Source organism: Callorhinus ursinus, unplaced genomic scaffold (assembly GCF_003265705.2).
Source record: "Callorhinus ursinus isolate GAN/ISIS: 27379988/994484 unplaced genomic scaffold, GSC_fseal_2.0 scaffold59, whole genome shotgun sequence".
Taxonomy (NCBI): Eukaryota; Metazoa; Chordata; class Mammalia; order Carnivora; family Otariidae; genus Callorhinus; species Callorhinus ursinus.
The window spans coordinates 3,324,585-3,337,356 of NW_027397121.1; the positions used below are offsets into that span (position 1 = coordinate 3,324,585).

A 12,772-nucleotide genomic window follows, 5' to 3' on the forward strand; every position below is an offset into this window, starting at 1 on the left:
TGCAGTCTGTCTGTCCAGGCTCTGGCACAGATTTCACTCTGGCTTTGCAGGTGGCAAGGGAGGTAGGGAAGACAGTAGTGAGCAGGCCCACCCTTCAGGGATGTTGCAGGTCTTGGACCCTGGCTGACCCCTTTGAAAGGCTGTCAGGAAGCCCCTGAGCAGGGGAGATCCTAGAGCTGATGGGGTACTTAGGAAAGGGGGCAGAAATTCAATTTTTGGTTGAGGCGTGAAAAGGAGGGGTCCCCCCATTAGTGGCCTTGGGGCAGGGTGGTGGAAGAGGGAGAAAAGATGTGGGAATTGAGGGGGATAAGAACGGGGGCGGGGTAGAAGAGCCCCAGGCGGGGGAAGAGAGAGGGTCCCTTTGGGGCTGGTGAGGAGCCTGAAAGGTATTGGGGCTTGGGCCTACTGAAGCCTGTGTGGCACCTCCTGGCCCACTGGGAGCTGGCCATAGCCGTCTGATGGGTCCATCTGCTGGCGAGGGCCCCCACCTAGGCCTGGCCCTGCTGCTGGGGAACGGGGTGTGTCTTGCTGTCCTGTTACCTCCTCTTCCCTCCCCTCCTAGCCCACCTGGCAGCTCTGAGCACCAGCTGTCCCCAGACCTTGTGTCTTTTGGGCCAACTCCTTTCAGCTCAGGCAGGTAACATTTGGTGACTCTCCCCCACCGGGGGTCTGCTATCTGGTGTCACAGATGGTGTGGCTCTGTCTCTGGACAGCGCCATGGAAACGCCAGCCACCAGGTGCTAAGATTCATTCCCCCTTTCCCTCTGAGCCAGATCCTCCATATCACTGGGGGCTCGAGGCGGGCTGGACAAGCCAAGAAGGGGCCATGACATGGCCTGGGCGCTCTTCGCCAAGCCACGATCGCTTCCCTCTTTTCCAGGGCCCCCAGCACCTCCAGAATTCCAGGCCCCTGTGGCCGTGGGCACACGAGCTCAGCACCCACAGGCAAATGCCCTCAGCATTTCACTTCCTCTGCTTTTCCCGTGGCTATGTGGCACAAACACCAACATCTCTCTTTAAAGCAACTCCCTCTCTTTTTCTTAGCTTTGTCCGAAGCGTCAATATTAGAGAAATTGTGAGTTTGAAGGACTCGCTTCATTTATTTCTCAAAACATACATCTAAGTATCAAAAGTTTTAAAGTCCATTCCTGTGCTTCCAGAAAAATCATCCCACGCCAGGGGTGTGCACTGTGTGCTTTGGGAATCCTGCTCTGTGCTCAGTCATAGGCCCCACTGCCTGGGACAACTCCACTGTTTAGAGGAAGGAGGATGGTGTGTGTGTGTGTGTGTGTGTGTGTGTGTGTGTGTCTTGGGGGATCAGCTGATCAGAAAGGAAGGCAAGGAATGAAGGAAAATTGCAGGCATCCTGATGAATTGAAGCCTGCTGCTGTCCTGTCTGTCTCATGTTGAAGGTGCCCCCCACCCAGGGATAACGGGATGTGAACCAGTCTGGGCTGGTGTTGTGGGCAGTGGCGGGGGAGGGGGGCCTTGTCCAGACCCTCACTGCCCCCCTCTCTTCATCCCCACCACAGGCTCCCTCAACCTCCTGGTGCGGTCCCGGAACAAAGGGGGCCTCGACACGCACGCCTGGTCCCTCAGCGGCAATAAGGGCAATGTGTGGCAGCAGGTGCATGTGCCCATCAACCCCAGCGGGCCCTTCCAGGTGAGTCTAGCGGGCCCGGGGGCCCCTCACAGGCTCCCCCAGCCCTCAGGCCGGCACTCTGGCCAGGGAGCACTTAGGACGACTCCGGGCTCCCTCTGGGGAGCTGGGGAGAAACCCAGGCGGGGGTATGGGGGCTTCCAAGTGGACTGAGGGGAAGGAAGGGGTTGGGGGTTCTCTCGGGAAGAATCCCCTAATCCCTGCTCTCTGACCCCACCCCAGATTATTTTTGAGGGGGTTCGAGGCTCTGGCTACCTGGGGGATATCGCCATAGATGATGTCACACTGAAGAAGGGAGAGTGTCCCCGGAAGCAGATGGATCCCAATAAAGGTGCAAGATGGGCAGGGAGGGAGGGAGGAGCCGAATGTAGGGGGGCGGTGTGGGTAGGCACCTATCTGTGTCAGGGCTGAATGGGGGTTCAGAGTGACTGGGTGATGGCATGCGTGTGTCAGGGATGACATGAACAGGTGCTGGTGTGTTTGGGCCCCAACTTGGGCCCCACCCTGGCTCAGGTTATGGGGCGTTTGTAGGGCAATGAGAACAGTGCCCTCCCGTGAACTTACTGAGTTATTACAGTACCCAGATGCCGCCTCTGTCTGCGTCTGGGTATGTCTGTCGGGGGGGGGGGCAGATGTGAACGTGTGCCCCACCCCCCAGGGCCAGGTGTTTGCAGTTGTAACAGCTGGATTTACTGAGTGATTACCATGCACCAGGCAGGGTGCAAAACCCTGCATATGCACGATCTCATGTCGTGAGGACAGCAGCCCCCTGGGGTGGCACTGACTATTGGACTCATTTTACAGACGAGGAAACTGAGGCCCACGGAGGTCAGGTGAATTGCTCCGTGTCTTAGTGAGATGCAGAGCCAGGATTTGGACCCTGGCAGGCTTAAGTTAAGCCCCACACCACCCAACCTCACATCTGTGCTTACGGGTGTGTCTGTGTGCAGTGAGGGCAACGTCCCCCTTTAGGTCCCCCCGAGAGAGGGGGCAGCTTGCTAGGCCCCGGCCCTGCCGAGCTGACCGGGGCCCCGGTCTGTGTCCCTTCTCTCTCCTGTCGCAGTGGTGGTGATGCCGGGCAGTGGAGCCCCCCGCCAGCCCCACCCACAGCTCTGGGGGCCCATGATCATCTTCCTCTTGGCATTGCAGAGATGATGAGAGCTGCGTGCCCCCCCCACCCCGCCCCCGGCACACCAAAGTGTCCACATCGTACCAAAGACTGACCCCCGCCAGCCGGGGTGCCCAGGGGCAGGGCCGGCCCGCCAGGGAGGGGGCCTGCGTTGGCTGCGAGGATGAGCAGAGAAACAAGGACAGAGACCCGGCGCTGAGACCCTGGAGCCGGTCGTTTGACACATGCACACACGCACACACTCACACGCACACACACACATATATTAAAGCACAAGTTTCTATCCGACCGGCCAGCACCTTCTTTTCTGCGGAGACAAGGGACTCGCCGGAATGGTGTCTACCACCCCAGGGACCTTGGCGCCACATGGGCATTGTCCTGGCTGCACCTGTTCCTAACTGGTGACCTTCCGTCGTTCCTAACTCAGTCCAGTGGCTTTACCAGAAGGGAGCCAGAAGGGGAGCCGGCTCGAGAGCCCCAACCTTGGCTGGATTCTGGGACTCCCTGGGATGAGGGAGGCTGGGGTCAAAGGAGGCCCGGGAGGCACCTGCCACACGCCCTCTGTTTTCAGGGCAAGGGCTGGAAGGTGGAGACCCCAGGTCACCTTGATCCCTTGACCTGTTTGTTCTTGGACTTCATATCCTCCCCACACTGTGCCCCTTTGGAGGGACGCAGCACAGGGTCTTGGGCCTGGGCAGTCTGAAGTCTGACACCTTCCCTCCTGCCCCAGCTGTCCCTACCCCACCCCACGAGGAGCTGGATTCCTGAGAGCACAATCTCCACCCTAGTCAGCTGGCTTAACATCAGCACCCACCTGCGTTTCGAGGGAGCGGGCTGGGGGGGTGGGGGGTGGGGTGCTGGCCAGCCATTTTCTGGGCTGAGGCTTGACTTTGAGAGGAGCAGAGGAGAAGGCCTGTTTTTTGCGAGTTTGTGCCCCCATGGCATTTGGGAGTAGAGCGGAGCCTTCATTTCTTCTATACTTGGCAGGAAGGGGTGCTCTGGATAAGAGGGTATGTGTTAAGGGGGTGCCCCTGCTCCCCTTCCACTGCAAAGGACCATCTCGTTGGCTGATCCCTTCCCGGCCCAGTGGGGGAAGGAGGGGTTTGCAGAGCTGGGGCAGGGGGCAGGCCAGTTGCTGGCCTCCTGTTGCCCTGGAGCTGAGCTCATGCCCGGAACCAAAAGGGCTCCCTGTCCTCAGGCTCTGGGTTGGGAGCCTCGGTGGGCACAGTGGAATCTAGCCCTCTCCTCCTGAATGTCACCCTCAAGACCCCACTCCACCATCCATGGGAGAGAGGAGGCCCAGCCCCTTCCAGGGTGAGTCTTCATGCATGTGTGCATGTGGCCGTGTGTGTGTGTGTGTGTGTGTGTGTGTGTGTGTGTGTGTGTGTGCGCGCGCGCATGCACTTGTCTGTGTCTGTGTAGCACTGTGGGTACATCTCTGGGCAGGAGTATGTGCAAATGTGAGTCTGCACATGCAATTACACATATCCGTCTGTGAGGCGGGCCTAACCCCTGGTTTGGTGTGTGCCTGCGGGATGTTGGCATGCATGCCCCCCTCCACGAGTGACATGAATGTGTGTGGGGTGCTGGCCAAATATACCACTTGCAGCCCTATTCTGTAGCCTCAAGCTGCCTGCCACCACCTGAATTTCTACCTTTCATCCCCTATGGATGACAAAGAGCTTACAGACGACCCTATTGAAATGCGAGCACCTTTGGTGGGGTGTGTTACAGGGCTTGGCCTGGAGCATTCGGAGGGGACAGCTAACAGAGCAGGGGGAGCAGGGCAGTGCCAAGAGGCAGGCGGGGCACCGACGCAAAGGCGGCCCCTCTCACTGCTCCGTGGCCTGTGCTGTCATCATCACCAACAGCTGGGGTGGCTGGGCCAGGCCTGGAGCGGGGCCTTCTGATCCCCCCACCAGCCTGGCTGCCTTGCTGGCTCAGCCGAGGGCTCTCTCCAAAATGAGTGGCTCCGGGTTCCCAGAACACACTTCCATCCCGTCTGCTGAGTATTGTTCCTTAATTGTCCCGTCTGTTGCCCCCAACTAGACTGTGAGCTCCTCCTCCGAGCCTTCCAACCTTCTCCCCCAGCCCATCCCAACCTCATGCCCAGCACAGGTGGGCCCGATAGGGGAATCACTGTGGGCTTTGCCAAGTGGAACGGATTCTATAAATCAGTGCTTCCCAGCCCTGGCTGCAGAATCGAACAACCAGAGGGTCTTTTAGAAAGCACGGATGCTTGGGTCCTATCCCCAGAGGTTCTGATTTCACTGGACTGGTGGGCAGCCTGGCATCAGAAATGTTTAACAGCTCCTCGGAAGAACCCAGGAATGCGAACCACTGGCCTGCCAGGGGCTTCCTCTGCGCCCTTGCTGGGGTGGGTATGGAGGTGCAGAGAGGAATGGCACCAGGCACCACCTCCTTGGGGCACCGAGGTCCTTGGTCCTCCTGTGTGGAAGGGCGAGGCTGGTGCCTGTGTGTGTGTGTGTGTGTGTGTGTGTGTGTGTGTGTGTGTGTGCGCGTGCGCGCAGGTCTGCAGGGAGTGTGTGTGTCTATGCGTACTAGCACTAACAGTGTGTGATGGGAGTGCCCAGGGTGTGCCGGTCTGTCTGTGGGAGGATGGGGTCTGCAAGGAAGAAGTGTCTTTGTGTGTCCCAGTGTTCGTGTGTCTGTGTCTGCCTGTGAGTCAGCACCTCTGTGTCAGTGTCACCTGTGCCGTGGGTGTCAGCGTCTGTGTGCTGGTAGGTGGCCCGTGAAGACCCGCAGCCCAGGGGAGACCAGGCTGGCTGGATCCGGCGCATCTCCCCTGTGACAGTCTCGCCCTCTGGGTCAGGGTGGCTGAGGCATTTTGTGGCCTTAAAACAGGGAGTCCGGGGTCAGCTCTCAAGATGTTGGGGTTTGTTCACTCCAGTTGCCCCCCCCGTTTGATGTCTCGGGGAGACCCCTGGGGCCAGGTGCTGTACAGGCAGAAGAGGGGGAGTCTCAGCTGGGCTGTGCTGCCCCTGGGACCACAGGCAGCCACCCGGGGTGCCCAGCTAAGCCTGCAGACCGAGCCCCCGCCTCCCAGGATGCTCCTCCCACCTTGCCTTCTCTGGGATACCCTGCCGCCTCTTTCCCTTTCCCGTTCATTCTCCTTTCTCCCTGTGCTTGGTGGAAGCCCCGGGCTCAGGCTCTCACTGGTGGAATGGGCCTCAGAGGGCCAAACCCCTCCTTGTGTAAATGAGAAAGGTGCAGGGGGCGGATTGGCCCAAGGTCACACAGCCGGTTGGGGTGGAGCCAGCCTTGGAAGCCCGGTGCTCCCACCCTGGGGCTGTCACACTGCTGGCCAAGGCCTCCTATCAGGCGGCAGCACCGAGCTTGGTCCACCCGCCCTGGCTTCTGGGCGCTGGTACAGAAGTTACAGATGTTACTGGGCACCTGCTCTAGGAGCGGTGCTGTCTCCCTGCCCCAAATTCTGGCCTCTCATCCCAGGCCACTGCTCCTCCCACACCAGATCAGGCCTGGGTGCCATGCGGACGCTGCCTCCCCCTGCCCACACTGGCTTTAGCTACTGCCCAGGCTCCCAGAGAGAAAGGACTGTTTCCCCTCCCTGGCCCTCTGTCTTCACGTGAGCCTGGGCTCTGAAGGAAGATCGGTGTGTCCTGGTGTCCTCGTCCTACGGGCTTCCCCCTATGGACCAAGAGGGATGGGGTGAGAGGGTACAAAGTTTTGTGTTTGCCCTTCCCTGGACTCAGAGGGCTTGACATATTTCCAAGGTCTGTCCCAAGGAATGGGGTGGATGAACCTGCTCTGGAGAGTCCCTGTAGGGCCACGGGTTGAGGTTCTGGGCTCGGGGGAGCCCTCCCCACTTCCAAAGGCAAGATAGCATGCCCCTCTCTGTTGAATCAGTGCTGAGTGTGAGAGTGTGTGTCTGTGAGGGTGAAGGGGTTTGTGTGGGGGTGTGAATATGTGTGTGTATGTGTGTGAGGGTGTGTGCTGGGGCAGAAGGACCACTCCTTCCTAGGGAGCCCTTGACCCTGAGAGCTGGAAGGGACCTTAGAGACCATCTAATCCAGTGCCCCCATGGTACAGGGGAGAAAGCTGAGGTCAGAGACATGGCACTTGCCCACCATCACCCCTCCCTCGTGTCCCCTGCATTCATTTCCCAGAGGCCCCACTAGGAGGGCCCTCCCTCCCGGTACCTCCCCACCCCCTTCCAGCCACCCCCATCATCACCGTCTCAGCTCAACTCTGCTGGCCCCTCTGCCCCAGCGGTCTCCAAGCATCCTTCCTGCCCCAGGTGGCCAGCTCACCAAGGCCTTTATCCCCAACCTAGGAGAAGGGGCAGGGGAAGGAGGGGACTGCTCCAGCCTTGAGGCCTCCCAGACTTGAGAGAAAAGCCAACCCCTCCATGCCCAGGCCCACCCCACCACCAAGGTAAAAGCACAACAGGAGACCCTCATTCATGGGTGAAAGGTCTTGGGGTTGTTTTAGTCAGACGACCCCATCCTCACCCCTTTGCCTTGCTCTCTGTCTCCACCCCAACCTCTTTGTCCTTTTTTCACCCCCAAGCCTCCCAAATGTAACCTCTAGTTGCGGACGCGGTTGTTTCAATAAATAAAGCTGCAGTGTTCTAGTGCTCCGGGTCCGGCTGTGTGTGTGGGCAGCAGGTGGGCCAGGAGGGGGCACGGGTGAGTGGCTAGGGGGTCTTTTCAGACCTCTGGGGAGAGCCCTCCTCTTTGGCACCTGCTATCATGGGTCCTGCTCTGCCCCCCGGACAGTGGGGACCTGCATTCTGGTCTCCAGCCCAAGGAGCCTGGTGTCCTCATTCATTTGTTCCTTGAAGAAATACTAGCCAAATACCGCCTTTGTGGATGCTCCTGCTTTAGTGGGGGAGACAGACACCAAGCTCATAATTACACCAGGAAACACATCATTATGAATACAATTAGTGCTGTAAGAGCAGGTTCTCATTTGGGCTAGAGATTCAGGGACAACTTCTCTAAAGAAGAGGCATTTAGGATGAAAGACCTCAATGTCAGACAGAAATCCATCAAAATCCTAGGGGAGAACATAGGCATTAACCTCTTTGACATCAGCCACAGCAACCGTCTTTCAAGACACATCTCCAAAGACAAGGGAAACAATAACAAAAATGAACTTCTGGGACTTCATCAAGGTGAAAAGCTTCGGCACAGCAGAGGAAACAGTCAACAAAACTAAGAGGCAGCCCACGGAATGGGAGAAGATATTTGCAAATGACACTACAGATAAAGGGCTGGTGTCCAAGATCTATAAAGAACTTCTCAAACTCAACACCCAAAAAACAAATAATCGAGTCAAAAAATGGGCAGAAGACATGAACAGACACTTCTCCAAAGACATACAAATGGCTACCAGACACATGAAAAAATGTTCATCATCATTAGCCATCAGGGAAATTCAAATCAAAACCACATTGAGATACCACCTTACACCAGTTAGAATGGCAAAAATTAACAAGGCAGAAAACAACAGATGTTGGCGAGGATGTGGAGAAAGGGGAACCCTCTTACGCTGTTGATGGGAATGCAAGCTGGTACAGCTACTCTCGAAAACAGTATGGAGGTTCCTCAAGATGTTAAAAATAGAGCTCCCCTATGACCCAGCAATTGCATTACTAGGTATTTACCCCAAAGACACAGATGTAGTGAGAAAAGGGGGCACATGCACCCCAATGTTCATAGCAGCAATGTCCACAATAGCCAAACTGTGGAAGGAGAACAGATGAATGGATAGAGAAGATGTGGTCCATATACACAATGGAATATTACTCAGCCATCAGAAAGGATGAACACCCATCATTTGCATCGACATGGATGGGACTGGAGGGGATTACGCTAAGTGAGATAAGTCAAGCAGAGAAAGTCAATTATCATATGGTTTCACTTATATGTGGAACGTAAGGAATAGCGTGGAGGACACTAGGGGAAGGGAGGGAAAACTGAAGGGGGAGAAATCAGAGAGGGAGACAGACCACGAGAGACTCCGGACTCTGGGAAACAAACTGAGGGTTTCAGAGGGGAGGGTGCCGGGGGATGGAGTAGCTGCGTGATGGGTATTAAGTGTTGTGAAGAGCACCGGATGTTATACGCAACTAATGAATCACTGAACACTACATCAAAAAACTAATGATGCACTGTATGTGGCTAACTTAACATAATAATAATAAAAAAGAGGCATTTAGGGGAGACCTAAAGAATGATTGGAGTTAGCCTAGCAGGGCAGAGGGAGGCTTCCAAGCAGAGGGAGCAGAACTTACAAAGGCCCAGAGGGATGAAAAACCATAGAAGGCTCAAGGAAGGGGAAGAAGGATGAAGAAGGAGGAATAAAGTTGGTCAACCACTGTACCAACTTGGCCTTTCCCTTCTCAGCCCTCCAGCCCCCCATCCCTCCTCCACTCCCCGACTCCCCTCACAGGCTCTGGGTTCCTTCCTGGCCCCATAAGCCCCACTATAGCCACTCCAATGGGGGCTGCCTCCATCATTCACCACCAATGAGCTGTCCCCTCCTGTCCCCAAAGAGTTTTGTACCAACATTTTCCTTTTTCCCAGAACCCTCCCAGAATCCTAGAACTTCAGAGCTGCGAGGTCCTTAAAGGTCACTTATTTCAACCACCTACTACTGTTTTCCTTAGGAGAAACAGCTTGCCAAGGTCATGGGGGTGGGCAGTAATGAGGAAAATTCACTCTCCTGTGCACATTTGCTCAGTGGCCCCAAACTAAGGCATGGGTGTCATGATACGAACTAGGGTGAGATCAAGCAGATTGTCGACAAAAAGAGTCTCACATTACTTGGTTACAATGATTCAGGTAGGTAGAGCAGATAGTTTCATTGCCATGCTCCCGATGGATAAACTGAGGCTCTGAAAGGTGACAAGACTAGGGGTTCCCTACCCCAGGTTAATCAGCTCACATCTTGGTAACTTTTTGCTGCCACACTTGGGATTCTTCTTCCAAGAGCTTAGGACCATCACTTCTTTAGGTTGGCTCATTGTGTATAAGGAAGAGAGACCCACTCAAGCTCACTCACTCAAGTATAGGAACATTATTGCAAGGATATACGTAGTGAGGGGGACAGCCACTCTCAGAAACCCAAACACAAGAGGAACAGGGATGGGATTCTTGAACCAGATGGCGTTCTGGATTTAAGGTAGCTCTAGGAGATGATGGCCCCTCACCTGTAACAGTGGTCGCAAATCCTTTGTTATCCTACCTATAGAGGGGAAGTCTAATTCCCTTCTCCCTGAATCTGGATTCATCTTAGTGACTTATTTGGCCAGTAGAATATGACATTCTGAGATGAAAATGCCTTGAAGCTTCAGCTAAGGTCCCTGGGACATTCTCTCTGGGAGCCCGGAACTACTGTGTAGGATATCTACTCCCCGGAGACCACCATACTGGAGAGGCCACGTGAAGGGCTCCAGTGGACTGCCCCAGCTGAGCTCAGACTTCCAACCGCACCCCATCCCCCCAAGCACCGGGTATGGGAGTAGAGCTGCCTTAAACCATCCAGATCAGCCCATCCACTGGCTGACTACCTTTGCCAAATGCCACATGGGACAGAAGAATCGCCCAGCCAAGGTTTGCCCAAATTCCTTACTCACAAAATCAAGGGATCTAATAAAATAATTATTATTTAAAGCCCATGAGGTTGGGGAGTTTGCTACAACAGCAATAGATAAGCACCCTGGAATGATTCAGCCACTTTCCCTTTTTCACTTTTCTCTTTGCCCACACAGTTCCTCTCCGGATTTACGGTGTCTGCTCCTTTCCTGGCTCCAACTCTCCCTCATGACCTTCCAATGGCAGCTCCCATTCACTCCTATTCACTGACTCAGCCTCTCTAGAGAAAGGGCCGATTGGACTGGCCCGCCATTTTGTGCCTAATCATATACACATCATTGGGCAACCTGTTGACCAGCCACTGTTGGGTCAGGTATCACTCCAATCCAATCAGCTGGGTAGGAGGAAGTGGTCATGCATGTAAAACATGGCTGCCTGTGGCCTGCTGCTTCTAGAAAGGCTGTGAGTGGGCCCACTTTGGAGGGGCAGTGGCTGGCAGGCACCATAAATGTACCTCCTTAGTTCCCTCCCCTCTTTCATCCTTCCTCTAATGACCATCTGTTCCCAGGGGCACAGTTGTGCAGTGTGTACACCCTGAAGGGGACCCCCATTCAAGGGCAAGTCCCAGTGTAAACTACACAGGGAGGTCAGGTAACTTACAGGAACAGTGTCTGTATTAAACTTATGATCATGCAGATATTTTTATTTTCATGTTTATAGATGAGGAAGCTGAGGCTCACAAAGGTGCTGTGGTTACCCGAGCTCATAAAATTAGGAAGGGGAAGAACCTGGAGACAAGTCAAGACTGTGTGTCCATTTACGTCAACCAGATCGCCTCCTCTCCGTCCTCCCCTTTGGGGTCATTCTGCTTTTCTCACCAGCTCATCCCCAGGGGCTGGGAGAAGCTGGGCCCTTTTCGGGCAGCCCTCTACTTCAGATGGAAATGGTTCCTGGCCCTGATTTTCTATTTCTGGCTGCCTGACCTTTTTGCATATGTCCTCTGTGGAAAGCTACTATAACACCTTTTTAGAAAGAGATTGGGTATAAATAAATCCAAGAAAAAAGTCGAAACTCTTCTCCTTGAAGTCACCCCAACCCCAAGTGGAAGGCTTTCCATACTGCTTCCCAAACCCCCTGCTCCTAAATTCATCTTTCCTGTGCTTGCGGCCCTGTCAGCACCCAGCAGGTCTCCCTGCTCTGAGGTCAGCTTGGCAAGCCCCCCAAATGCAAATCCTACCACTGAATCCATCACACTGTCTCTTTAGCAGTTTTGGTCTTTAAACATGTTTTGAGCCTTCCATTTCCCTCAGGGCCCGTGAGACCAGCCAAAGCTCAGCCGAGTGGACTCAGCACTTTGCAAGGCCTCATTCCATCTCCACACGCTGCCCTAAGTAACAACCTGCTCTCGGCGGTGGGGAGGGGGGCATCCCCCCAAGAACCACCCACCAGTCAACTCTCCTCTTGGAGGCAGTGAGAAGTAGAGTGAAACATGAGTCAGAGAGGTCGAGAGTGCCAAATGTCCACAAATGTCTCTGTTGCCATTTAGAGATGTCCATAATATATTGCTGAGACAGAAGAGCAGAGAAGGAAAAAGTCTGCCAGGTACGATTGCATTTCTTTATATAAAAATATCTGTATGTATAAGTGTGTGCATTTAAGTCTAGAAGAACAGTCATTGGATTATCTGTAGTTGCCTCAGTGATGAAATTGCAGTTGCTCCTGACACATTTTTAGACTTTTCTGTATTGTCTGATTATTTTTACATGAACATGTCTGATTTTTAATAACCAGGAAAAAATAGATTTTCTTGAGAAATGTCAGAAGCCATCAAGGACTACGGATTAGAAATAAGGATCATTTTCCGTTCTTTGCCTTATTTTTATAACCATACATCACAGAGATGGGGAAACGGCTTTGAACTTAGGCCTTGAAATCTTTGCCTGCTGATTTATTCAAATAAAAATACTCGGATAATTGGGAGGTGAAGGAGAAGAACTGGTTTGCCTTGACCAAGGCTGAGGAGGTGGGGCTGTCAAGCCAAACTGTGAACAAGAGAAATCCCAGGGAGAATAACACTACCCAGCCGCAAATACTAGCGTTTGCAATGTGCCCGACACCTGACCCTGGTGCATTTGTGAGGGACACCTGTCCCATGCGTGGGGCTTGCGTATGTGTGTGTTTGTGTATGCTCTCTTTGGGACACCTGTGTCATTGGTAGCCCCTATGCAGTACTGCGGTCGCCCTCCCTCTCATGATTTTAACAAGGCCTCACTCCAGCAAAGGTGAGTGTGTGGGCAGACACGCCACCCAGTGGGAAGCAGGAGGGCTGTCTTCTGCAGTCAGGGGAGGGCCTGGAGGAGAGGGGGCAAGATCTCTGGTTGGGCCATTTTCAGACTCCTC

General features: G+C 54.4%; 1 protein-coding gene across 2 annotated transcripts in view; it reads left to right on the forward strand.

The window, feature by feature from the left end:
* Positions 1-7,390, forward strand: part of MDGA1 (MAM domain containing glycosylphosphatidylinositol anchor 1) — a 57,014-nt gene extending 49,624 nt beyond the window's left edge. For both annotated transcript variants that reach the window (XM_025862444.2, XM_073884869.1), the window contains exons 15-17: positions 1,533-1,663; positions 1,883-1,991; positions 2,724-7,390. In XM_025862444.2, the coding sequence (XP_025718229.1) occupies positions 1,533-1,663; positions 1,883-1,991; positions 2,724-2,815 (332 nt within the window). In that variant the 3' untranslated portion in view covers positions 2,816-7,390. The remainder of the gene's footprint in view (positions 1-1,532; positions 1,664-1,882; positions 1,992-2,723) is intronic.
* The last annotated feature ends 5,382 nt before the right edge of the window (positions 7,391-12,772 follow it).